Genomic DNA, 24,726 nt, shown 5'->3' with positions numbered 1-24,726 from the left:
GGCTGCAACTCTAGCAGGCTGCTGCTGGGCCACACAGGTCCCAGCAAAGACCCTCACCCACCCAGCCCCTGATCTCCAAGAGCTAGGGTGCAGGCACTGCCCGGCCAAGGAATGCAGACAGCCCCTCCTCCTGGAACCACAATTGCATGGCCTGGTTGTAATCTGACCCTGCCCAGTGATGGAGAAACTGGTAATGCCAGCAAGGAAATGCTGAATACAGGCTGCTCCTCCCCCCACCCCTCCCATCCAAGATCTACTAGTTTCCTAGGATCAGTGAGCAGCTACCTCCCCCACTACCAAGGGGTGCCCTGCCAAAGGGAGCTCCAGGTGTAGCTGCTAAGATACATCTCCGGGGCACAGGAGGGGCAAGTTCCAGCCGTATCAGCACTAGCCCCCTGAAAACAGCCAAGCTGCTGCAGCACAAACAGCTGGGCAGGGGTAGCCCCCAGTGCGACTGGCTGAACCCTAGGCATAGATGGGGTGGCTGGTCCCTCCCAGCACAGGCCCCAACTGTATGACCCTGCAGGGTTTAGCGTGCCGTCACAACCAAGCCAGCAGTGACACTTGCATGCTGGTGGAGAGACAGCCTCAAGGCTGCAGCGTAGGTATGCCTCCGAGGTGTGTGGGGAAAACCCACTGCCATGCCCTGGTGTAGACAGCGCTGCACTGATGGAAGAATCCTTCCAGCAGCCTAGGTGCTGCCCATTGGGGAAGTGGATTAGTTTACAGGGAAGGGCCTTGTAGTGCGCAGATACACTGAGTGGTACAGCAGTGCAGCGGTAGCATTTTCACTGTAGACATACCCAGGGTGAGTCTAGCACAACTGACCACAGCTATCCCTGTCAGCTGCATGGGACAGGCTGCTCTTAGCAGTGCTTACCCAGCCCTGGCCCTACCCGGCTCATCACTTTGGGGCTTGGAAGAGTTAGATCAGAGGGCAGTCACCAAGGTAATTCAATCCATCGTCCCCCTCTGCCGAGGCTGCGAAGCACAGGCCAGTTCCACCCGGGTCTGGCCTGAAGGCCCCAGCTTGATGCCTGCACTTCCCTGGCTTTGCCTAGTGAGGGAGGCTTGGTGATGTGAGAGCTGCACCCCTATAGCCTGAGGCAGGAATTTACATTGATGAAAACTGGTCCAAGAGTGTGTGTGTGAACAGCCATGGCCTTTTATACCAGTTTGGGTTCTTGGGCAGATCAGCCCTTGAAATTTCACTGGCCACCCCTGGGTCTTGCTCCAAGAACCCCCGCAAACCCCACTGCCTCCCCCTCGTGGTGCGTTTGGAACCAAGGCCGCCTGGCCCCACTAGGAAGCCACAGAGCACACGGTGATTTGTTGGGCTAGTGTCTCTTTAATGCTTGTTCAATACATTTACCAAACGAATCACATCGCGTGTGCAACATCATGGCATGTGTTTGTGTTGGTGCCTAAACCTCCAGCAAACCCACCCACCGCCCCAGGGGAGAAGAGTCACAAGGAGGGACGGAGGAACAGGTGGCCAACCCCCCCACCCCAAGCTTTTGAGCCATGAGGTGGGTCGAGCTCTGAGCTCCCTCCCTTACCCCCACTTTAAACCCTACTTTAAAACATCTTCTAGCTAAGAAAAATATATAAAGCACTAAAAGGTGAAACATTCAATTCCCCTTTTCCCACCCACCCCCCAAACATCTCCTAGACACGTAGTACAATACAATCAAACGTAAAAAGGCCTCCAAGCCCAGCCAGGCGAGTACTGAGAACAGGATTAAACCCTTCTGCCATGGATACCAGAGGGGAGGCTGGGGAGCACCCCCTTCCCAGCAGCTCGCCTGAAGGGCGTACTGGTGCCTCACAGTGACAATCAGATAAATAAGAACCTGTAACAGTTTTGGTTTTTTTTCTTCATTTAAAAAAATTACAAAAAAAAAAGGTAAGTTGCAAACTTACAAAACAGGTTAGTGTCACATTCTCCCCCTGAACTCATTCTTCAAGATGAGTTAGAGAAAAAGAAAGATGCAAAAGCCGTGGAAAAGCTGGAACGTGGCTGGGGATTCAGGCCCCTGGCACATTTCATGCCCAGCAGTGCCCCTGGAGATCTGCTTGGCCTGTGCAGAGGGCTGGGGTCAGAAGCAGGGATGCAGGGCGTGGGAGACAGGAGCAGCAGAGTTTGCAGAAGGGGGAGGTTAGCGGAAGTCGGGAGCCCCCCCAGGTCAGTTTTGACATAGGGATTGGAGAAAGGGGGAGGGGGTCATGAGACACGACTATAATTCCCCTCCTCCCTGGGAGACACTCACACCCCCACACCCAGCGATCGCCCTTCATATGAACTGTTAAACAGCCCAAGAAATTTGGCTTTAACAGATTTAGAGCAACATTAGTGCTTCCGAGGTCCGACATGGGGTGGGGCGGGGCTGAGCTGGGGTTGCCACCCCAACCACCCCATCAGGCAAGGGAGGCTGGGCTGGCATGGGAAGGCTCTAGCGCGAGGGGGGGGGATCATAGTTCTGCACCCCACCCAGGGAGAACCCACTGCAGGCTTCCTGCCTTCCAAAGCAGTGGAGCCATCAGCCCAGTCCAGCCTCCCTCATCCCCTGCCCCCCACCCAAGTTTCAACCCCCTCCACTCTACCTTCTCTTAATCTGGGGCAGAGAGATTGTGTCTATCTGGGAATTTAGCATCGCTGCAGGAGCAACAGGACAGTTTAAGATTTGAATCTCCTTTTTATGCCCCCCAAAACTAATAGCAGCTGGGGGAAGAGTAGTCAACTGGGATACAGCTCTCCCCCGCCCCCAACTCTACCCCACCAGTATAGCAGCCCCTCTCCCTGGCACATGGGCAAGCTGGCAGTGGCATCAAACTCATTTCACTTGTGCCCTCAGCCAGAGGCTGGGACTCCAAAGGGCAGCCCCGCAGCAGGGAAGCGACTGGATGCCACCAGCAATCGGAGCCCCAGCTCAGGCTGCCTGTAGGAGCCTCACGGCGATGCTGCAGTGAGATGGCCCTTGCTGCATCACCTGCTAGACATCAGGGAGGGCGGAGTGGTCCCCTTCTCCCATCACTAGGGCAAAGAGAAAAGGGCCGTGCCTGTCCTTACACAGAGGCCGGGGCAGGGGGTAGCAGCTGGGCTGGAGAGAGCAGCGAGGAACAGCTATCCTGTACCAGGCCTCGGCCCCCAGCTGCAGAACCTGCTCCATGCCTCTGCCAACAATGGGGATTACAGACCCCCACGATCCAGCCCTCCTCCCCCTGTGGGAATGCAGCGCAAGAGGCTGGGGCTGGTGTGCATGCAATAACCAGAAGGTGAGTGACTGTGGAGCAAAGGACGGGAGAGGCGAGCACTCAGTATAACCCTTTCCAGTCCAAGAGAGATTCCTTCCCACTCCTCCCCTCCTGCAAGCTCATTCCAGTCTTACAGTGCCTCTTCCCAATCACCCGTGGCCAACGGGGCCTCAGCAAGTCCTACAGGGGGAATCCCTCCCCTCAGCTTCCTGTGGGTTGCAATCTCCCCTCTGCAAGGTCCAAAGCACCTCCTCCACGTCTGGCTGGAAAGGGTTAACGCAGGCCGCCTTCAGAACTCCACTTTGCACGCTGGGAAGGTCTCATCCTGCATGGCCACCGTACTGTTGCTGCCCAACACCGTGATGCCCAGCTCCTGCTGGCGCTCATGGGTTTCCTGGTACCATTCATGCATCACCAGCGAATCAAAGGTTGGGATCAGGGTCACCTGAGGAGACCAATTTGATACAGTCACTCAGAGGCAGCAGGGTCTAGTGGGTCTGGCCCTGATGGAGCCAGGGCACCTGGCTTCTATTTCCAAGCTCTGCCACTGCCCTGCTGAGGGCATGTCATGTCTCTGCCCTGGCTCTTTCCCCTCCAACCCTTTGTCCAGTCTATTCCAGACCCCAGCTCTTTGCAGCGTGTCTGCACAAGGCCCAGCCCACGGGGCTCTGATCTCAACTGGGGAGGGGGTGCTGCTGTGTTACTAACATGCTGGTGGGGCAGACAGAGGCTGGAGCGAGGGGGAGGTTCTGCCTTCCTTGAAATATGGACAGAGCCTTAGCATGTCTCCAGTGGCTTCTGTGCCAGCTCACAGCCGCCACCACTTGTGCCAAACAGGGACACTGAGGGACACCAGTGACCATCCCCCAGGTGAGGTCACAGTTTGCAGTTCAAAGGTCAGGGCCCCTCCTGCCTCAGGAAAATCCAGCCACTCCTGCTCCAAGCCACGGCTATGCAGCCGAGCCCCCTATGTCAACACCTCCCGCACCGAGCCTAGCCGGGCCCACAGACACAGCTGTACCCAGAGGGCCTCTGTGCTGCAGGGTTGTCAGGGTCGCTGCTCTGGCAGAGGGTGATTCCCCCCGCCCACCGACCCAGCTACACCAGCATAACTCTGCTGTTCACACCAGGCCAGAGTCCAGTTCCTTGGGGGCCTCTGCTGATTTCCTCTCTCCCCCCGCAACCCCCTATAGCAACACCCCCGGCTGAGCCGGACACTCCGAATGATCCAAGAAGTCCCCAGTATGTATCCGGCCAGTAGGGGAAGCAGCAGCATCCACAGCCAGCTGGGTGGTGGAGCCCACGCCCGCAGAGATGGGCTCCGTGGAGCAGCACTCCTGGCTCCTGCTCAGGGAAGGAGGCAGAAAAGCCCCACCACAGCAGAGGGCTTGGGGCTGGAGCATGGGGCAGGGATATGGTTACCTGAGATCCCAACAAGGCCCCCCCAGCCTGCCTGGCCATGCTCAATGCTGCCCCCTCCTGTCGACCCGCCAGCCCCACCTGGACATCGCTCCCCCAGTGATGTTTGCCCAACAGCAGTGCATCCAGGATGGGTCGCATGACGCCCTCTTTGATGTGGTCGTCTCCACTGATGACATAGCAGAGGGAGCGGATCCGCCGGAAGAACTCCTCATCCACTGTCCTGGTGCTCCAGGAGCCCGGGATGTAGGCCAGGTCCAAGTAGATTGGCGGCTCGGGGGGAGAAAGGGCTTTGGAGCCTAAAATTGCAAGACGGGTGGGGGGGGGGGACCTTTTAGACACAGGGGGCAGGGCCGGGGCTCCAGCAGGGAACGCCAGGCGACGTGGTACACAGGACCTCACTATTGGAGCACAATCAGTGATTTCAGGAGCCTTGATTTCAGACGACACAGAAGGGCTCAATCTGGGCCCAGTGCTGAGTCTGGCCCCTCCAGGCATCTCCCGTTGGGACACCCAATAATGGCCAGTCACTGGACACATTTGATCCAGGATCCCAGGTTCTCTCTCGCACACCTGTTCAGCTGCTGGGGCACTCCCAGGCCTGTCTCTTTACTGGAGCTTTAACTCAATTTTAAACCCAGGATCTCACTCTCTCTGCGATTAGGGATGGTCACTGCATCTGCCTGAGCCTGGCTGTGCCCGGGACGGTCACTAGCTCCCTGGGCTAGGAGGCTGCGCTGCACGATCTCCCAGGATACAGATAGCCTAGGCAACAGCTGGCCAAGGCTCCCCTCACTGCCAGGCTCACATGCCTCAACTCAGCCCTGAAGGAGCCTGCATCTGGGGCAGGGCCAGCCCATTTCCGTGGTGCACTCCCTCGGAGCCAGAGCAGCTCACACTGGCACGTGGGAACTCTGTTGGTGCCCATGGTGCCATCAGCAACCCAACTCCTTCCACAGGCCAAAGAGCACCCTGGGCTGCAAGGACCCATATATCCTCCAGCCCCCGAGCCAGCCAATCCCTCCTGGCCTGGGGCTGGGTCAGCATGGGAGCGACAGGCCCTGTTCCTGGCCGGGGATCAGCTGGACTCTACGCCCCATCCCCACTCCCTGCGACCGTGGCAGTTACCTGCGGGAGATGATCTGCCGGCTCCTGAGAGTGGCCTGGCCCCAATGCTGCGGCTCGTGAGCGAAGCTCTGGTGTCCCCGCCAGCCCCAAGGCGCGAGCCCTTCTCCACGGGGGTGCCCTTGGCTGGGGGAAGTGTCCTGACCTTGTCTGCTGAGCCCACGGGGCCTCTGGCCTTGCTGCCCAGGGTTGGTTGTTTGGGGGTTTCAGCCTTCTGGGACACAGGGGCTGAGCCCAGGCGGGAGGGAGTCCTCTTCACTTTGCTGGCAGGCTCCTTCTTCCCCACACGGGTCTGCTCCGCGGGCAGGGCCTCTGGATCCACCATGCAGATGCCAGATTGGGCAGGGAGGGGGCAGGGGTCTTTCAGTGGGCCGGGAGGAGGGTCTCTAGCCCGGGAAGGGCCCCTGGCCAGGTGCTCCAACTCTTCGTCAGAGTCCAGCCCACCATCAGCCGTGATGGAGGGGCAGTCCTCAGTGGCAGGAGGGATGTCCGAGTCAGAGAGCGTGGGGAAGGACTCGCTCCCAGAGGTGGGAGGGGTCTCGGTGCCCTGCAGCAGCTGCAGCTGGCGGCCCTGGCTCCTCTGGCCTCTCCTCTGGGCCAGGGGCTTAGCTAGCTCCTGGGAGAGATCGCTGTCATTGGACAGGTCCCGGGGGCTCACGGTGAGGGAGGGGGGGCGCTCAGACTTGGGGTGCTCAAACTCACAGGGCGACACCAGGCACAGATCCACGTCGTGGGGGGAGTCGGAGCGACGGCCGTGCCGGCGTAGCCCATCTGCCCCATCACCGTCCAGCCGCTGGGCGTGGTGGCAGGGCCGGATGGGCAGGGACAGCCCACCTTTGCCCACCAAGGCATCTGACTCCGGGGTCAGCCCGCCCCCCTGCAGCCGGTTCAACTCCTCTTGGGGCGACTCACTCACCGGAGGCAGCACCTGCTCGAAGGAAACCGACAGCGACTCGTCCACCTCGGTGGAGTGGGGAGAGCCCACCTCGGCCGGCAGGGAGGGGGTGGTGATGGTGGGCGAGACATCGGGGAGCTCGTCCTTGAAGGGGCTGAGGGACAGGCAGCCCGCCTGCTTCTCATGGGAGGAGCTGGAGCTGTCGTGGGAGGAACGACAGGAGTTGAACTGTTTGTTGTCATTGGGGCCTGTAGCCGGGTCTTCTACCATGACTGCATCCTCCACCGGGGACTGGTGGAACGGGGTGTGCCCAGCGCTGGCTGGCCCCGAGCTGGAGGGGGACATCATCTCCAAGGTCTTCTCCTCAGAGCTGCCGCATGGGTCCTCAGCGCCCTCCTGGCAGTGGTTGAGAAGCCCTGTGGGCGTCAGGTCAAAGTCCACGCTGCGGTCGCTCTTGGGGGTCTTGGCGAGAGGGGAAGGGGGCCAGATGGCTTTGAGTGGGCTGGTCTCTAGGTACCGGAACCGCTGGGGGCTGTCCAGCTCCTCTGGGTTGACGCCGTTCTCCTGGCAGTCCATGGGGTCCAGCCCGGTGCAGGCAGCTGGGCCCTCAGTGCCGGCGCACTGCCCAGCCTCCCCATTCTCCAGTGGGGACAGCTCCAGCTCGCTCTCCGCCGTGGTGATCCCCTCGTCCATCAACTCCTCCTTCCGCCCGGCCTCAGCGCCCGCCCACGCCGCCTCCCGTGTCAGGGCCTCCGGGGACAGTGACTTGGAGCCATCTGACACACCAACCTCGGGGCTCGGGGGCTTTTTGCCGGCCGCATCTGCCTCCTTGGCCGCTTTGGCCTTGGGCTTCTCTGGCTCCTTCTTGAGAGTGGATTTCTTAAGGCTCGCTGTTCTGAGGGCCAGCTTGCGGGGCTCCAGCCCGGGTGGTTTGCGGGCAGGGGGCTTTGCGGTCTTCCCCTCAGCCTTGCTCTCCTTGGCATCCTTCCGCAGCAACTCAGCTTTCCCCTCCCTCTTCGAGGCCTTCACCTCCTTCCTGCCATCCACCTTCCCCTCCGTACAATCTTCCTTCTTCAGAGGCCTCTTCTCCTCCTTCCTCGCCTCCTGGGGCGGGGGCTCTTTCTTGGGCGGGGCCTTCTCCTTGCTCAGCTTCAGCCTCAGGTCTGGCTTGAGCTTCTCAGCTGAAGAGTCAAGCTTGGCTCTGGGGTCCTTGGCTCTCTCCTCCTCTGGCCCTGCCTTGGCCACCTCACTCGGCCCCCTGGCCTTCTCCTTGGGCGCTGGCTTCACCTCCTTCTTCTCTGCCTTGAGGGCTTTCTCCTTGGGAGCCGGGGGCCCGGCCTCCACAAGGCTCAGTTTGGAAGCAGACCGGAGGCTCTCCTTGGACGCCGACTTGAGGCTCTCCTTGCTCTCCGTCCTCTTCTGTGTGAGCTGCTTCTCGGGACGAGAAGTGGCCAGCGACTTCAAGTCCTTCTCAGTGACCACCGGGCGCTTCAAGAACTCCAGGTGCTTCACCTTCTCCAGCCCCTCCAGGATCCTGCCCTGCGGGGTGCAGCCTGGGAACAGGACTCGGATGATCTTCTCCAAAGGGCTGGCAGGATGCCAGACCAGCAGGGCACAGACAGAGGTCAGGCACTGCAAGGGCAGCTCCTGCTCGCCGGTGTGGCCATCGCCGGACCAGTGCTGCAGCAGGAACTCCAGCTCCTTGCTGCCCCGCACCGGGTTCAGCACGTACATGTCCAGTCTGCCAACACCCATCTTTTGGAACAGCACCATGGGCTCCACCTTGGGGCCGCTGTCCCTGCAGAGCAGGTTGGGCCTGATTCCCAGCTTCTCCAGGTAGCGTAGGGTCAGGCTGGCTTCATCACAGCTCTTCAGCACCCTGGAGTTCCCCTCAATTCCCTTCAGCTTCTCCGACGCGTTGAGGAACACGACTCCCAGCTCGGGGGAGATGAGGTTCTTCACCCAGTCCCCATTGCTCTGGGAACCCTGCGAGGAGGGGTCCTCCTCCAGCTCAGCAACCTTCCTCTGCAGCAGACTGTTGACCCCCGGCAGGCTATCCGTGCCGACGTGCGTCACCAGGATGGAGTCAATCCGGTCCAGGTGGCGCACCAGCTTCCAGAAGGAGGACTTGGGGTTGGATCCCCCATTCACCAGGACGTTGAACCCATTGACAGCAAAGAAGGCCGTGTCCCCCCTCCCGCCGGGGAAGACGTAGCAGCAGGGCTTGGAGAGCTTCAGGAACCCCACCATAGTCGGGGGCTCCAGGAGGTCAAAGGGGGACTGCGGCTCCAGGGACTCTGAGAGGTATTCCACGAACTCCTGCAGCCCCTCCATCTCCGGCAGCACGCAGCCCGGGTTGATCCGCAGCTCAATGAAGTCCTGGAGGTTGTGCTGCTCCAGGCTGGAGTCCTGCCACTCCCCGAAGTCAGGGCAGCTGACGGTCAGGCTGGCCTTGGCCGAAGGGTCTGCAGAGCTCAGCATCTCCCCGACCTAGAGAAACAAGCCAGAGTCAACGCCAGCACATGGCGGAGTTCAGTGTAAAGGGATGACTCAGCAGCCTATTGCTTATCAGCAGATCCAGAGCTCCAACCAGCTCATCTTAGGGGCTAGACAGACACTCCACCTCCGACCCGGACTTAGACATGAGTTCCCAGAGGGGTGAGGCCAGTCAGCAGCCATCGGACAGTCCCTCCCCGCCCTCCTTCACCAGTATAGGGAAGGCCCTGGGAGGGCTGCCATCCCACAGCAGGCTCGGCCGTGACACTGCAGCATCACTCAGCTCAGCATCGTGCCCCCTGTGGTCCGTGCTACCGGATGACTGTGCACTGGGGTGAGCGTCACTGCGAACCCACTCTTCCCTTTGCATCCTGGGAACATGCCCCATGAACTCTGAGAGCAGCCCACCCACCCTGCACCCAAACCTCCAATTCCCCCCCACACCCACCCCCCACTTCCCAGCTGAGCAGCCCAGGCTGCTGGTGTGATTCAGAGCTCGCTACCGCTGAGCGAGGTCGCGTTTACGCAGAAGCATAGGCCTGGGACGAGGGAGCAGTCCCAGGGCTGCTGGGGAAGGAAAGCCTTCGCCATGCACGGCAAGGGGACCCGAGCTTGCCAGACTTCCAGCAAGACTGAAACTGCTGTGACACCTGCTAGATGGTAGGGGAGAAGAGGCCCCATACGGGCAGTTCTGGGTGCAGCACGGAGCAACAACCCAGCTCCATGGAAAACTGCTCCATCAGCACCATTAGAGAGACGGACTCTGCCAGCCCCACAGGGCTTGGCTGCTGGTGCCTGGAGCTGCACATTCAGGCTCAGAGCTAGTGCTGGGGCTCAGAGCTAGTGAGAAAAAAGTGACCCAGGTCCAGAGGGGCCCGAACTGGAGTCACCTTCTGTGATGAACCAGGAATGTTCTTAATGTTTTTTCTCTGACTAGTGTGTTGGTGCCTCAGTGTCCCCTAGGCAGTTCTTAAGTATCTAGCAGAGCAAAGGGCTAGTGCCCCTAAATGCCTGACCCTCTGTCTCCTAGCAACTGATGGCCTGGGCCCCTCCCCTGCAAAGGTGCCAGCTGAAGGTGTTGGAGACAAAGAGATCAGGTGATCTCCTGGCCCGGGAAAGGGGCTGAGCAGAGAGGAGGGGCTGGAGGGAGTTGTTAGTCTGGAGCTGGCTGAGGGCCAGGAGGGGTCTGGCTCACTGCCCCCCAGAATGGACCCGGCCGAGGGGTCTGGTTCGCTGTATCTACAAGCTCTGTTTTAGACCCTGTTCCTGTCATCGAATAAATCTGTTTTACTGGCTGGCTGAGAGTAACGTCTGACTGCAAAGTGAGGGTGCAGGACCCTGTGCCTTCCCCAGGACCCCACCTGGGTGGGCTCGCTGTGGGAAGCGCATGGAGGGGCAGAGGATGCTGGATGCTCCAAGGAGAGACCCAGGAGGTGAAGACGTGAGAGCTTCTTGCCCTGAACAAGTCTGCTCCAAGGGAGAGGAGGCTCCCCAAAGTCCTGACTGGCTTTGTGGGGAGCAGTTCCAGAGCATTGCCCGGGGACTCCGTGACACCTTCACTGCCAGCCACCGTGTCAAGGTTCTGCAACGTTTCCTTCGGCAGCCAGAGGTGAAAATGCACACGAGCCCTGAGCTGGGAGAGACACACACACCTGTCTCCGAATCAGATGGGATCACCAAGGCCTCTCCCCCAGCCCTGCTGAGAGCCAGAGCTGCCTGAAGGAAGGCGTTTCCTGGCCCAGGGCTGACAGCCCCAAGGGGGGGGATCACGGGCACTGTGCCAGGACACACCTCTTTGTCTGTGAAGATCTGGATGAAGTCCCGCAGAGAGAAGCAGCCCGTCTGCAGCATCAGCTCCCCGGTCTCCTCCACGCAGGGCCCGGCGAACACCAGCAGCTTGTGCTGGGACACGTCCGTGATCAGGTTCCGCAGCTGGGGACGGAGAATGGTTGAGTTCAGCTGTTCCCACCATCCCCACCACCCAGGCACACCAACCTACACCAGCTCGAGGGGATCTCTGCTGCCACACAATGGAGCCGAGACCAAGCGCTGGTGGCTGGGGACCTGGCCTGCAGGCTGCTCCAAGCGGGACCCTTAGGCTGGGAGAGAGCAGGGCGCCGGGCCTAATGGAGGGGGAGGACAGAACATGAGGGGAATACAACCCCCCACTCCATCTCCACAGGATAGTCTTGCAGCCAGTGGCCTGGCACCTCCTCGCCCCCCAGCATGGTAAGGGCCCCACTGGACCCCGGTTCCCCCTTACACCTGCTCACCTCATCGCACAGGGATTTATCCGAAGGGTTGAGCAGCACCAGTGTCTCCAGGACATCCCCTCGGTGGTGGAGGGTCCGCTGACCTGCCCAGGAACAAGAGGCCTTGGTGTTAAGAGACCAGCTCCCCCTAGTCACACCCAGGCTTTGGCCCCCACCCGCTTCAGGGAAGGGCCAGGCTGGCCTGAGAGCTGCACAGAGTGGAGCTGCCCAGGGCACAGGCCAGGCAGCGAGGCGCCTCCAGAGGGGAGCTCAGCGGGTTGGGAGATGGCAGCATGCCATGCAGCACTCAGCTGGCACGGTCTGTCCCAACATATGCAACCTGGCCCAGAGCAGGGAACCCCAGGCAGCTCCCGGCTGGCCCAAGAGGCCGTTCAGAGCGTGCACGGTTCACACCACTGTTCCCCCCTGCAATGACACAGCACTGCCCCCCAGAACCTCTGGGACCCCAGGCATGAAAAACACAGCCGGGTGGTGTTTCAGGGAGATGCCTGTGCCGGACAGAAGCCAAGGCTGACTAAGGAGACGCCTGTCGGGCAGTGTAATGCAGAGACAGTTGCCAGGCAGGACACAGGGAGGGGCAGAGGAAGGCTGGTTTTGGGGCTGAGTCCCTGGCTCTGCCACAGGCTCCTAGTACCCTGCAGCAAGGTGCTGAGTCTGTTCCTCAGTTTCTCCACCTGGGAAGAGGGGCGACCCAGGTCAGCCTCTGGAAGAGCGATGGGCAAACACGAAAGAATGGGGTACCCGTAACTCCTGATGGAACATGTCACAATCCCAGCTAAAGCTAGAGGTGCCGGACGGGCTCCGTGCACTGGCAGCTCCCGCAGAACCCTGGTCCAACAGGGAGTTTGCCCAGCACAAGCTCCAGCCGTCCCCAGGCAAGACCAGTCATTCCAGCAGCAGGCAGGGGACACAGGCCCATACACAGACCCCGCTGCTGCACGCGCCCTTCCCAGCCTCCCCTATCACTTTCAGCCAGGCGGAAGCAGGAGTTCCAGGCCAGGGTCATGGCTGCTGCAGGACCCCGCTGGCTAGGAAGCGGAGTTGTGAGCCCGGATACTGCAACGGAGGCCAGCAGATCTACTGCGTTGAAGAACGAGAGACCCCACCCGCCTTTCTTCCCACTGCGGAAGGAGGAAGGAAACAGATGGGCTGACTCAGCCCATTAGGGGATCCCCCCACCCCCACTCCCGTGTTCTGCACCCGATATGGAAATGGCACAGGAGCTGGACAGGGATTGTTTTTAAGCTACAAACAACGCTCTCGACCCCCCCGGACAACAGACCAAGCCAGGCCCAGAACAGTTAGACGACTTGGGCCAGCCAGTCTGCTGCAAGGTTGGGGACAGACCCTAGGAGCCCTCGCCCTAGGCACATTGAAGCTGTTCTCTCCTCTGCGAGAAGGGTAACGGGCCAGCAGAGACCCAGGCCCACTCAGGGCTGGTCCCGTGCAGCCCCAGCTGGAGGGCAGCATCAGGGCCGCTGGCGTTTCCTGCTCTGCGCCCGGACGATGCGGCCCCAGCTCAGGAAGGTCAAGGGGACCAAAGCTGCCTTCCTGAGGCTGTCAGCTCACCACCACCTTCTCCCTGCAGGTGTGTGTGGGGAGGCGGGGGAGCAGCCCAAACTGCTCCCACAGCCCCATTTTCCTTCCCAGGGGCAGGACTGGGGCGTAGCCCAATGAGTGTCTAGGGATACCACTGAGCCCCTCCTGGCCAGCAGCTGCAGGGGTCTCAGCTCACTCCACCTCCCACCCAGAGCATGTGTCGCAGCATTCCCAGGTGGGGAACTCTCTGGCAGGGCCCATCTACCCTGCCTACACGCCCCCCCATCATGGCCACTGCAGGACAACTGCTCAGCCATGCTGCGTCCAGGGGCCCTGTCTGCTCACAGCCCCAGAGCACGCTGCAGCGCCGGAGCTCGGACCACGCGTCCCTGGGGAGCCGGTGCCTTTCACTGGAGCAGACAGGCTCCCAAGAGCAGTCACACAAGCCCAATCCTGCCCCTTGCTAGATTTTTGTGGCGACTCCCAGAAGCCAGAGACCCAAGCTCTGTGCCCCCAGGCATGCAGTCAGGCACTGTGCAGATGGCATCTAATGCAGACAGCTGCACTGCCCATTGCTGGAGGGCAGCAAAGGGGCAGAGAAACGAGGCTGATTGTGGAGCAAAGGAACGGAGACTTTCCCACTGCTCTACAAGCAGCCAGCCCAGGACCCTAGGGAACCGGGGTGGGGGGGTGGCTCAACCAGGGGCCCCAGGCACGTCTCCTATGTTAGCACCCCAGGAAGGGAACCTGGTTGGCTTTAACTCCAGGTGCGCAGCCAGCTCCCCTGGAGCATGTGCAGCGTTCACCCAGAGCACAGAGGAAGGCAGCTCCATTGAGCTGCAAACAATCTGCTCTGCACACCCCAGCTCATGGGGCTCCAGGCCCAGGAAAGCCAATTTTTGGTCCGAGGGGAAGGAAGATCAGAGGGATAGTTAGGCCACAGGGCACCTCAGGGTGTTGATGCTGGGGAGCCCAGCTGTTTACTGCAGTTCAGACCTAGGAACGAAGAGAATTTGTGAGCCTGCTAAGCCTGAGCCCGCTGGTGGTTAAAATCCCTCTCCATGAGCTAGCTAGCTGTTGGGCTGAGTGCCTTGGGGACTGGAGGCCTGTACCCCACAGAATGGGGGAGCTGGGTCACTATGGGTTGGCCTGGGACTCGAAAACCCACGTTCAGTTCCCTGCTCTGCCAGAGACTGATCTTGGGCAAGTCATTGCCTCACTTTCCCCATCTGTAGAATGGGTGTGCGTGATTTCCCTGCCTCCCAAGGGTAGGGGATGGATCGCGGAGCTCGGACACCAGGAAGCGGGACCGACTGAAGCCAGCCCAAGCTCCCAATGCCAAAGCAGCAGTATCACGTGGAGGCATTTCACACCCTGGCAGCTACTCCCATACAGCTCCCTGCACCTATCTGCTGTGAGAGCCAACAGCACTGCGCATAGCCGGCCTGTTCCCTGGCAGGGGCATTTACAGGACTGGGCATCAGACACTCGCCCAGCCCCAGGGGCCTTGGGGATACTAGTGCTGATGGACTGCACATGAGCAGCTGAAATCTGAGCAACCCTGGTCTTCTGAGCTCTCCCTGGGCTCCACGTGGGGCACACGGCAGGGCACTCTCTCCGGTGCCCCATTGGTATCCGAGGCTGGGGGAGGGTTTTACCCATAGCAGCAGCACTAGCTGGTGCCGACAGCGTTTGAACCCAGCCCAACTGGTGCCTCTGCTCTACTCGTGCCAGAGGAGAGGGATGCTACCGGCACAGGAGCCTCTCTAAGCTCCTTGGGGAAGAGGCTCTGCTCTGTCTGTACCGCACCCAGCACCCCTAGACAGCCAAGCTTCTCCCATCTCTGGAGCACAAGGCCTGGCTTCCCCTCAGCCAGCCTCCAGGGGAAATCGCAGCCTGTCCTGCTCCACCCATCGGGGTCCCTGAGCTCTTCAGCACCCCTGGAAAGGGAGCCAGCTACGCCTGACAAGCAACAGGGAGCTCAGACCCTCATGCAAGGAGCCCCCTGCTCTGGATGCCTTAGAGAAGGGGGTAGGGGAGGCTGTACCCAAGTGGGTTAACCCTACACAGTGGAGCAGCATGAACCCCGCCCCCCCCCCGCCCTCCCAACACTTGTGTCTAGGCACAGATGTGGTGAACCAGCAGTTCCCCCCACACAAGATGAGCCGAGGAGTATCTGGCTACAGCATGGTTTTGACTTGGAGTCAAGACATCCCACTCTGAGCAAGTTGGACAGAACAAGCCCATCCCTCAGTCTGGGAGGGCCGACCCGAGTCTAAACACTGCAGCTGGAGGCGGTGGGGCAACATAGCCAGAAACCAGCCTGGGCGTGACACGGCCTCACTGGACAGGACATGGAGAGGGCTGCCGGTCCGTCCTCTCAGCCCAGGAACTCCTCTGTGAGCTGCTCCGCAGGAAGAATCAGCGCATTTGTCTGCTTGGAGGGGCCAGGACGGGGGCATCAGCTGAGGGAGAGTGCATGCAACTCGGCACAAAAGCAGCTTTGTAGCCCTGGCTAAGTGTTTGTGCAACCCAGCAAAACACCATCAGGAGAGGGCAAGGTCCGGGTCTGCAGTCGACCAGCAGCCCCCGGAGCGACCCCTCCCCACATGGCAGGAAGGACAGCGGGGCCTCCCTGTCTATTTCCAGCTCACTGGGCGGCCTGGCTTTCCCCTGCAGTCTGGGCTGAGCTACGGATTAAACACTGCTAAGATCCAGGCCGGGTGTGCGTGGAGAGGGTCACGCAAGGTTTCTGCCAATGCGGAGCAGAACACGAGCTCCCAGATGCTGGTTCTGTTGCTGGATGTGTCAGGGTGCACATTGCCAGCTGCTCCTGGTGGGTGTAGCCAGTGCTTCGTCAAGGGCAGACAGCATGGATCTGAGTGGCATACAACCCCTCCCTCCCAACGAAGCCCCCCCAAAACCTGAGCAAAGGGGACCAGTCCTATACACCCCCAGCCTCACAGGGAGCAGGCAGGCGTGGAGTTGCTCAGATAGTGCAGTACTGGGGGGCACTGGAGTACCCCAGACAGGTTATTCCCAAAGCTACTTCCACAGCAGGGTGGCTGTTCGTGAACGCCCTCCCCAACCCCTCACAGCAGGGCTAGCTCGGAGCGGAGCTGCTGCCTCACTCCAGCTACGTTCAGACAGTCAGTTGGACTTGCAATAGAGTCCCCTCAGAGCAGGGCGAGTTCTGGGCCAAGCAGCCTGGAGATCCCCTTTAAATACGGGGAAGGACAGTCCCTGGGAATTCACACTGGGGAGTTCCGATCTGAAAGCAACACCAGGCAGGCAGGGAGCCATCTCCAGCGAGGTGCCAACCCCATGACAGCTGGGCTGCTCTTCCCAGCAGAGGGCTAGGGGACTGCACAGCTGGGCAGGTAGAGACAAGAGGCCTGGCAGATCGCCCTCACCTTTCACAATGCTGGAGAAGGTGGCCGAGTGCCGGGACACAAACAGCTTCAGCTGCTCGTCCAGGTTGCAGGAGGCGAGGTTGATGTCCCAGCAGCGGATCCCTGGGGAGAGAGAACAATCAGCACCCGCCGCTCTCAAAGGGGTGCAGAGCCCACCCCACCTCGACATTGCCAGGAGAGGCACCAGGCTCACGGAGACCAGCCACCGCAGATTCCCAGGGGCTGATCTTGGCTGTGACCAGTCCTCGCAGCTGGGCAAGTAACTTCACCCTCAGTGGCTTCTGCCTCCCTGCCCACCCGTGGCACAAGGCCAGGTGCCTTGGGATAGGGGCGAGTGATCGGTCTGCTCTGAGAGCTTCGCCCCTGGGGAATGCAAGCACCAGGAACCCTGTGCAAACCTGGCTACAGGGGAGAGGGAGCTGACATGCCTGGCTGGCTGGGCAGATTCCCCTCCAGCAGCACGGACAGCGAAGCCCCCAGAGCAGTCCCCTAGAGGGCCCCCTTTGCCCAGGCAGCTGCCAGGCCAGGCCAAGCCAGGGAAGGGGAATCGGGACCTGCAGAACTGCCCCAGGTGAGGAATGTGTCAGGAGGGGATGGGTCAGCAGGGAAGTGGTGGGTCTGCTCCTGCTCTCCTCCTGCATGTGGGGGGAGGATCAGTTACCAGCCAGGGAAGCTGGGGGAACCAAGCTCCCGCCCCAGGCTCTTTAAACCCTGGCATGGCACCGCCTCGCAAAACAATCCGAATCAGGCAGAAAGGGCCCCTGTGCCACCTGGGCACCCAGAGAGAAGTCTGCCGCCTTGCAGGGCTCTTTGCGCCCCATGTCGGGCATATGGTGCCCCACCCAGCTAGCAGCCCCAGGAGCAGGGATGGGAGCTCCACCCAGGGGTGGCTGCCCCCTCATTGCAAGTAACAGGGAATGCACAAAATGGACCATAGCGAGGAGTCCGTGACTCTGCACTGTAAGTCCTCAGGGTCATACGAGCCGCTCGCAGCCAAGGGTGGTGCTAATCCCCACTTGGGGACAGACCGGAGGCCCAGGTTACAGCGCACGCAATAGAACAGCTCCGCCGTGCACGCAGAGACCTCCCCCTACCGCCGCACGGGGAGGGGAAGGGGTAATGCGGACACGCTGCGCGATACGACGCAGTTGCCATCACTTCTGCAAGCGGGGATGGCGGGGTAAAGTGACTAGAAGCCACAGCTCCTGCGCTAGGCCTGCCCCCCCAGGCTGAGCACACGGAGTGGCACTAAAGGCTTGTGCTGACCCCCGTCCTCATTCCCATGTGCAAGCATGAGCCTTCCCAGGCAGGGCCCATGCCTCCTCTGGCTAGTGCCCAGCCCTGCAGGCGCAGCCTATAAACACTAGAAGCTTCTAGGAGACAAGTCCCCTCAATAAAATGCAGGGTGATCCGGGCACCCTGACAGCTCCGCGCAGCTGCCCAGCCCACGGCACAAGCTGCTGCCACTGGCCCCCCAGTTGCTGGAAGACCCACAGGTTCCTCAGCCTTCCTCTCGCCTGGCAGGGCATGTGCTGGGCCAGCAAGGACATCTAGGGGCCTACAAACAGCAATGGGGGAGGCAAGGGCTTCTGGCTGTGGTAACAGGCCATTTCCCTGTGCTGCTTGGCCAGGTAAAGGACAAGCGGCCACAGACACCCGCAGGGGCCAGGCTAGCAAGAGAGAGGGCAGCAAGAGCCGCTCCCAGCCCCAAGAGGGGAGGTCAGCGCAGCACCAAGGGAGCATGGAGCCGAGTGCTGCCCTGAACCCTTGCCAGAGAGAGAAGGGGCCTGTGCCAGCAACAGGCAACCCAGCAAGCCTGGCCTTCAGCAGCCCTGCTCCCACGCTGTCCTGGTTTAACGGGGCTGCGACAAGGGAGGGGAAGGAAACGGGGGCGAAGTTGGAGGCACGTCAGTCTGTGTCGATGCTCAGTGGCAAGGAGCCCAGAAGTTCCAGCCGGGATCCGAGTCCTGAGACTTTCAGCCAAAGGCACACTGGACCCAACAGGCCAGCGCTGTGCTCCTCAGCCCTGCCGCAGCATCCAAACAGCCCTTGGGTGACACCTGAGGACTCCGGTAAGGGGCTGGGCCGCTCCCCTCCTCAGAAAGCTAGGGACTCAGATGCTGCCTGCCTGCTGCAGCTGACAGAGCAGAAGCTCCCCAGGCACACCCAGCCCCCAGACTGCTACACTCACAGTCCGCAAGGCGGCTGCACACCTTGTGCCTGCGAGAGCTTTTGCCTCCAGTATCTCTGCAGAACCTGCCTGGCAGAAAAGAAGTAGTAAGCAAAGGCACTTCTACCCTTCCCTCCCGCCGCCACCCACGGCCCCAAGGCTACAGGGCTGGCTGGCACAAGACAGCCTCTTCCATGTCTGCACTGACCTCTCCTCTAGTCCAGCCCAGGGCGCCTCTCGCCCCCTAACCTGCAGCTGCCCCCGTGCCAGATTCCCAAATTGGCTCTTCCTCGCAACCCAGACCTAGAGACACGAGTGGCAAGGGTGGCCCAGATGCCAGGGAGCCCGACCAACCAGCTCCAGCTGCGTACCAGGCTAGGAGTCACTTTTGCAGCCTTCTTCCAAACCGATGGTCCCTCGGTTTTCTTCCCGGGGGTCACACGTTCAAACCCCGGCCCAGACGAGTAGAGGCTCGATCGTTACCACATGCTGTTTGGTGGCCCCCATGGGAGGAGTTCAGTAGCTCACAGGCAGGTTCCCCAGGGACAGCTGTTCACATCACAGTGCACTTGGCCCATTCAGTCCTTGGCCTCTGCCACCAAGCAGGAGCCCCCCTCACTGAGCAGGGCTAAGGGGTGCTGGCAGGGCAGTAGAGGAAGCTGGCACTGACCAACTGTGGCTAAGTACAGCTCAGTGATGATGGGTGTAGTCCCTGCTCACATGCACTGACTGGGTTAACATGGGGCTCTCGCAACAAATTCAAGTCCCATCCTGCTGCACAGCAGGGTCACTGCTACTGGCTCTAGAAGTTTGCAGCAGCTCCCACACATCCTTCAAGCAGAGTCTGCAGGCCAGGCCCCACACAGTTGGGCGCTGCGCTGTTCCTCACCTCAGCACTTACCAACCCAGCCGCCCTGCCCATCTCTCTTCACCCCCAGCTCCTTACTGCTCGGAGACTTACTGGAACTGCTCTGATCTCCTGCCAAGGCAACAGAGCCAGGCTACCTCATTCAGCACCTGTGATTGAAGAGGCCCCTTGCAGCCACAATACCAGGACCGCCCTGCCTTTGCCAATGACAGCTTATGCTGCCAAGACCTGCACAAGCCGGGGAAGAGCCAGCTGCATTGCGTTCTGCCTCCTCGGCCACAGATCACCAGCACAATTCCAAGCGGAGAGCTTGCTAGGACAGTGTCCGGCCCAAAACTCTCAGCAGTGGGGAGGGTGTTTGGCTGCTATGTCAACTCAGGCAACATGCTAGGAAACCCCCCCGACGGACTGTAGCAACAGCCCAACATGGCAGGAACCATCGCCACCTCAGCTGTACACAACACTTGACTACAATCCCTTTGTGGCTCGCTTCCTGTTTGGTGTCAAGAGAAAGACCTGCATGACATGGCAGCATGTCAGCCGGAGGCTGAGATCATCATGAGGCCCTGGAAAACAGAAAGGAATAGCCACAGCTAGCCAGATAAGAACAGAGCCAGCACGAATAGTGTCACCCAGGCTTAAGTAACTTAAGAGGCTTCCCCCAAAGTTTGCATTAGAGTGACTGGCTGCAGGCCGGGTGACTACTCAGCAGGCCAAAAGAGGGACAGCTGGACTGCCACCAGCACAGTACGCGATGCTAGCCAGGAGTGGCATCAGTGTGCTGCCAGCAGAGATGAGACCAGGAGCCTGCCCCCAACCCTGCTACTTTTGTCCACAGAACTGAGTCTTGAGGCTTGTAAACAGGGTCGATGATTTCATAGGAGACTATTACACTGAAGGGAAACTGAGGCACAGATGTGCAGGTCAGTTCTGGCAAAGCCAGCAATACAGCCCAGGGGTCCCAACTCCCAGATCTCTGCTCTAAGCAACAGACTCCTCCGCCCCTCCAGTGTGGGAACAGAACCCACTGGGATGATTTTGCTGAGTGAGAACAGGTCTGGCTGGAGGGGGATCTGCCATACTGGGTCAGACCAAGGGTCCATCTAGCCCAGTATCCTGTCTTCCGACAGTGGCCAATGCCAGGTGCACCAGAGGGAATGATCAAGTGATCCATCTCATGTTGCCCATTCCCAGTTTCTGGCAAATAGAGGCTGGGGACACCATCCCTGCCCGACCTGGCAAATAGTCATTGATGGACCTATCCTCCATGAACTTATCTGGTGCTTTTGAACTCTGTTGGTCCCGCTTGGGCAGGAGACAGGACACCAGCAGGGAAGAGTCCAGGGCAATTCGGACAGTTCTGAGGCATGGGTCAGTTGCAGGGTGATCAGGGCCCCCGGGGCAGCATGGTGGAGAGACTAGGTCCCAGTATGCCCACCCCGAAGACAAAGAGGGAGCTGATAACGTATCTGGAGACAGCGAAGGGCTGTTATAAAGAGGATGGTGAACAACCGTGCACCGTGTCCGCTGAAGGTAGGATGGGGTTGTCAAGGAGTCCCCGGGCAATGCTCTGGAACTGCTCCCCACTAAGCCAGTCAGGACTTTGGGGAGCCTCCTCTCCCTTGGAGCAGACTTGTTCAGGGCAAGAAGCTCACACGTCTTCACCTCCTGGGTCTCTCCTTGGAGCCATTCAGCATCCTCTCCCCTCCGGGCTTCCCACATTCGCGAGTCCCACCGCAGGGGGGTCCTGGGAAGCCACAGGGTTGTCTGCAGCCCCCACTTGCATCAGCAACGTGACATCTAGCCAGCAAAACAGAAGGTTTATTCGATGACAGGAACAGAGTCCCTAGAAACAGAGCTTGTAGATACAGCGAACCAGACCCTCGGCCGGGTCCATTCTGGGGGGCAGTGAGCCAGACCCCTAGGTCTGCACTTCACTCCTCGTCCCCAGCAAGCTCCAGACTCACCACCCCCTCCAGCCCCTCCTCTCTGCTCAGCTCCTTTCCCGGGCCAGGAGGTCACCTGATCTCTTTGTCTCCAACACCGTCAGTTGGCACCTTTGCAGAGGAGGGGCCCAGGCGATCAGTTGCTAGGAGACAGAGTGCCAGGCATTTAGGTGCACTGGCCCTTTCCTCTGCAGCAATCACACACCCTTATTCCACCACCTAGATACTTAAGAACTGCACAGGGGACACTGAGGCACCAGCACAGTATTCAGAGCAAACATTAGGAACAGTCCCAGTTCGTCACAGGGATGTAATGAGCTTAATCTGCAGCAAGGGAGATTTAGGTTAGATATTAGGAAAAATTCTAAGTAAAGGATAATTAAGCTCCAGAATAGGCTTAATTAGGCACAGAGTCAGAGCATCTATTGCATTTTCCGCATTTCCTAGACACCGGGACCCAGTGACACATGCTGATGCTCCAGCTGACCCCCCCGCCCCCAGCTGAATAACATCCTTCTCCAATTGGGGTTTGAAAACGAAAGGTCAGAAAGGTTCAGAGCCCAACTCCCTCCAGTCACTGGCTCCAGAACACTCATGGTGAGTCAGCTCAAAGACAACAGGATCAGATCCCCATGCTACCCACAGACGGCTTTATCCCAGGGCTTCAGACCTCCCGATGCTCGCCAAGCGGCTCCTCAGGGAAAGGAAGCCAAGCGCATTCCCCCTCACACAGCCTCCTCTGCGAGTTCAATGCACTTTGGTTTAGAGCCGCACACTCCCTGCCCCAGACAGCTAGTGGAAATCTTTACAATTAGACTTCTGCCCCCTTCCTTACAGATTTCCATTTTTAATGGTCGACAGCCTCTGAGTCAGCCCCTGGTTAAATGAACAGGCTAGCTCACTCCTCAGCTACTGCTTCAGGTTCTCCCCAAGCTCCGATACACTTCACACGCTGATGGTTTCTTTGCAGCCGTAATTGCCTGAGATTTTATGAGGTTCAATCTCAGCTCTCGTGTGAGAAGCCCATTCATGCACCCCCACTAGTCCTTCGCAGCTTCCCACATACCGGGCAACCACCCCTGGGGAGAACAGAGCCACTCCACAGCCCTGGCTGGGACATGCCTGCCTCATGTGGGATGTTAACAGAGGTGGGTCAGGAGCATCTTTAAAGGCAGCACCAAAGATGTGCCTTCAGGTTCCGAACACGTTGCAGGTTCCTTGATGTTTACCACTTAAGACAGGTGCTCGCTTGCTTCCCCTGGAGGCATGCACCTTGCCGGAGTGACTCAGCCGTGCCAGCTCAGCCAGACAGAAGAGCATTCCCTCCAGCTACCGGAGTGCAGCCACCTTCCCAGGCGGATCTTCAAGAGGCAGCAGGTACAGCCATCAGCTGCATTAGCAGCGGGGTTCTGAAAGCGAAGGACAGCCGCTGCGTCTCTCTGCCTTCTGCCTCCCCAGTTACCCTACGCCCTTGTACAGCAGCCATCTGTTCATTCCTGTCCCACACTAGCCAACTGGGCTCCTCTCCCCACTCCAGGAGAGCAGGTATGCACCCTGCGGCCACTAATGCTTCAGGATTCTAACCCCAGCTCATCAACAAACCCCAGGCCCCTGTACAGCCACCATGTGGGGATTACAGAGCCACAGCCTGTTTCACTCCCCTCATGTCTAGTGATTTACAACTGACTTAGCAGGCAGGCCTCCTGCCCATTGCATGAGCCACCAGGGCAGCAAATAGGGAATGAATCCACTGGTATTTTTCCTCCACCATCCCCCAGTCTGTGGAACTGTTAACGATCCTTCCAACCAAAGGGAGATGGTGCAAGATTACGGGGGGAAAATGCAGAATTGCACAAACCTTACTCAACAGAACAGTGTTGGCCATCCAGGCTGCTTACTCAGTTCACACATGGTATATATGTTTTTTTAAAGATCACTTCCAAATTTGTGTCCCCTTCCAGGCCGTGAAAGCACCCTCCACGGAAGGAGACACTAGCTCAGTTCTCACCCTGCCCACAGCACTTCTAGTCCCCAGCGTTAATACAGTCAATGCCAGTGCCAGGCTAAGAACACGGAACCCCCGCAGCCAGCCAACTTCCAACAACCCATTCCAGGCGAAGGTTTTAATCACTGGTTCGTTAACAGTAAATGCAGATCCACAGCAAGTCCTTGGAGAAGCTATGAAGCAGATTTAATTACAACTCAGCCCTTCCTAGTTTCAGCTGGCAGTTTCCTCAGTAGACGCTGACCCCACTAAGGCAGAACACACCCTGACAGACCAGAACTCCAGATCACTTCCCGATGCCAGACGGCTCTCCAGAGGCCCAGCATGGGCCAGCTGCCCCATCCATCATGTCTGATGCTACCCCGCCCCGCTCTAATTTCTTGAGCTGCAAACAGGTCCCAGCCCATCCCAGCGTTAACAAAGCAACCCCCAACCTTTGTCTGCTGCTGCTATGCTCAGCACCGTGGGCCTCCACGCACAGGGTGCCCAGGTGCAGCCAAAAGTCTAGAGGGGGAAATGGGATGGAATTACACATATGCAAAAGAAACACTAAGCAATACAAGTGTCCCGAATTCACGCAGCTGGGAACAGCCCTGCTGTCACCCCCACCCATGGTAAAAGCACCATGAACTGCCCCCGCCCCCTACCACAGGAGAGACTCTCTTTAAACATAAGCAATAATTAGGGGGGGCTGCACTAGGTCATCACAATTGGACTTTACATGCCCTTCCCCCACCTAGTCTGAAGTATCAATGCCCCCCCACTGTGCAACTCAGCAAGAAGGGAAATGAGAAGAGGTGCTTCAATGACTGGAGGGACGCTACACCCACAAACAGGGCACGGCTACATGTGGGGGTGTTGCACCTTACAAGGCCATAAACCAGTGCAAAGGGGGAATTGCCCCAGTGTCTCAGTGCACATGGGTCAGCATGAAATGCAGCAGGGCAAGTGTAAGATTCGGGCCATGCTATACAGCAGGGTGGGAAGCAGGGCCAGGCACCAGCACATAAAACAGAACCCCAAGGGAGGACCCCTGCGGAATCAGGGCACGGGGCACCAACGCAAACAAGGGCAGCAGAGGAATGGTGCATGATGCATGAGTGCAGCCTCATACCTGGTGCATAGGGGAGCCCCTGGACACAGAAGATGTGGGAGGGCCCATAGGTGCCTGCACCGGTGCATGGGGGAGGCCCAGGAAAGCGGGGGGGGGGGAGGGTGCCGCTCCGGACACAGGAGCTGTGTGCACCGGTGCAAACAGGGCAATGAATGGGACCCGCAGCGCCTAGGCCCGTGCTGCCCGGGCCCGGCCGGGGGGGGGGGGG

The 24,726-nt window shown here is 59.5% G+C and overlaps 2 protein-coding genes across 2 annotated transcripts in view; both read right to left on the bottom strand.

Moving 5' to 3' along the window:
• FCHO1 (FCH and mu domain containing endocytic adaptor 1) overlaps positions 1–20,281 on the bottom strand; it is a 52,545-nt gene extending 32,264 nt beyond the window's left edge. Inside the window, exon 1 of the mRNA XM_075070925.1 lies at positions 20,261–20,281. The gene's annotated coding sequence lies outside the window, so the exon portion shown is untranslated. The remainder of the gene's footprint in view (positions 1–20,260) is intronic.
• MAP1S (microtubule associated protein 1S) lies at positions 1,329–22,736 on the bottom strand. Its single transcript, XM_032794296.2, has 7 exons — positions 22,629–22,736; positions 16,416–16,517; positions 11,464–11,546; positions 10,982–11,122; positions 5,803–9,184; positions 4,756–4,973; positions 1,329–3,700 (listed from the first exon to the last, which is right to left on the bottom strand). Exons 1-7 carry the CDS (start codon positions 22,717–22,719, stop codon positions 3,545–3,547), a joined length of 4,173 nt encoding a protein of 1,390 aa, XP_032650187.2. The 5' UTR covers positions 22,720–22,736; the 3' UTR covers positions 1,329–3,544.
• Positions 22,737–24,726: the final 1,990 nt, after the last annotated feature.

Source organism: Chelonoidis abingdonii, chromosome 11 (genome assembly GCF_003597395.2).
Source record: "Chelonoidis abingdonii isolate Lonesome George chromosome 11, CheloAbing_2.0, whole genome shotgun sequence".
In the NCBI taxonomy this organism is placed as follows: Eukaryota; Metazoa; Chordata; order Testudines; family Testudinidae; genus Chelonoidis; species Chelonoidis abingdonii.
Note: the sequence above shows the minus strand (reverse complement) of the source record. Positions and strands in the feature narration are given on the sequence as shown.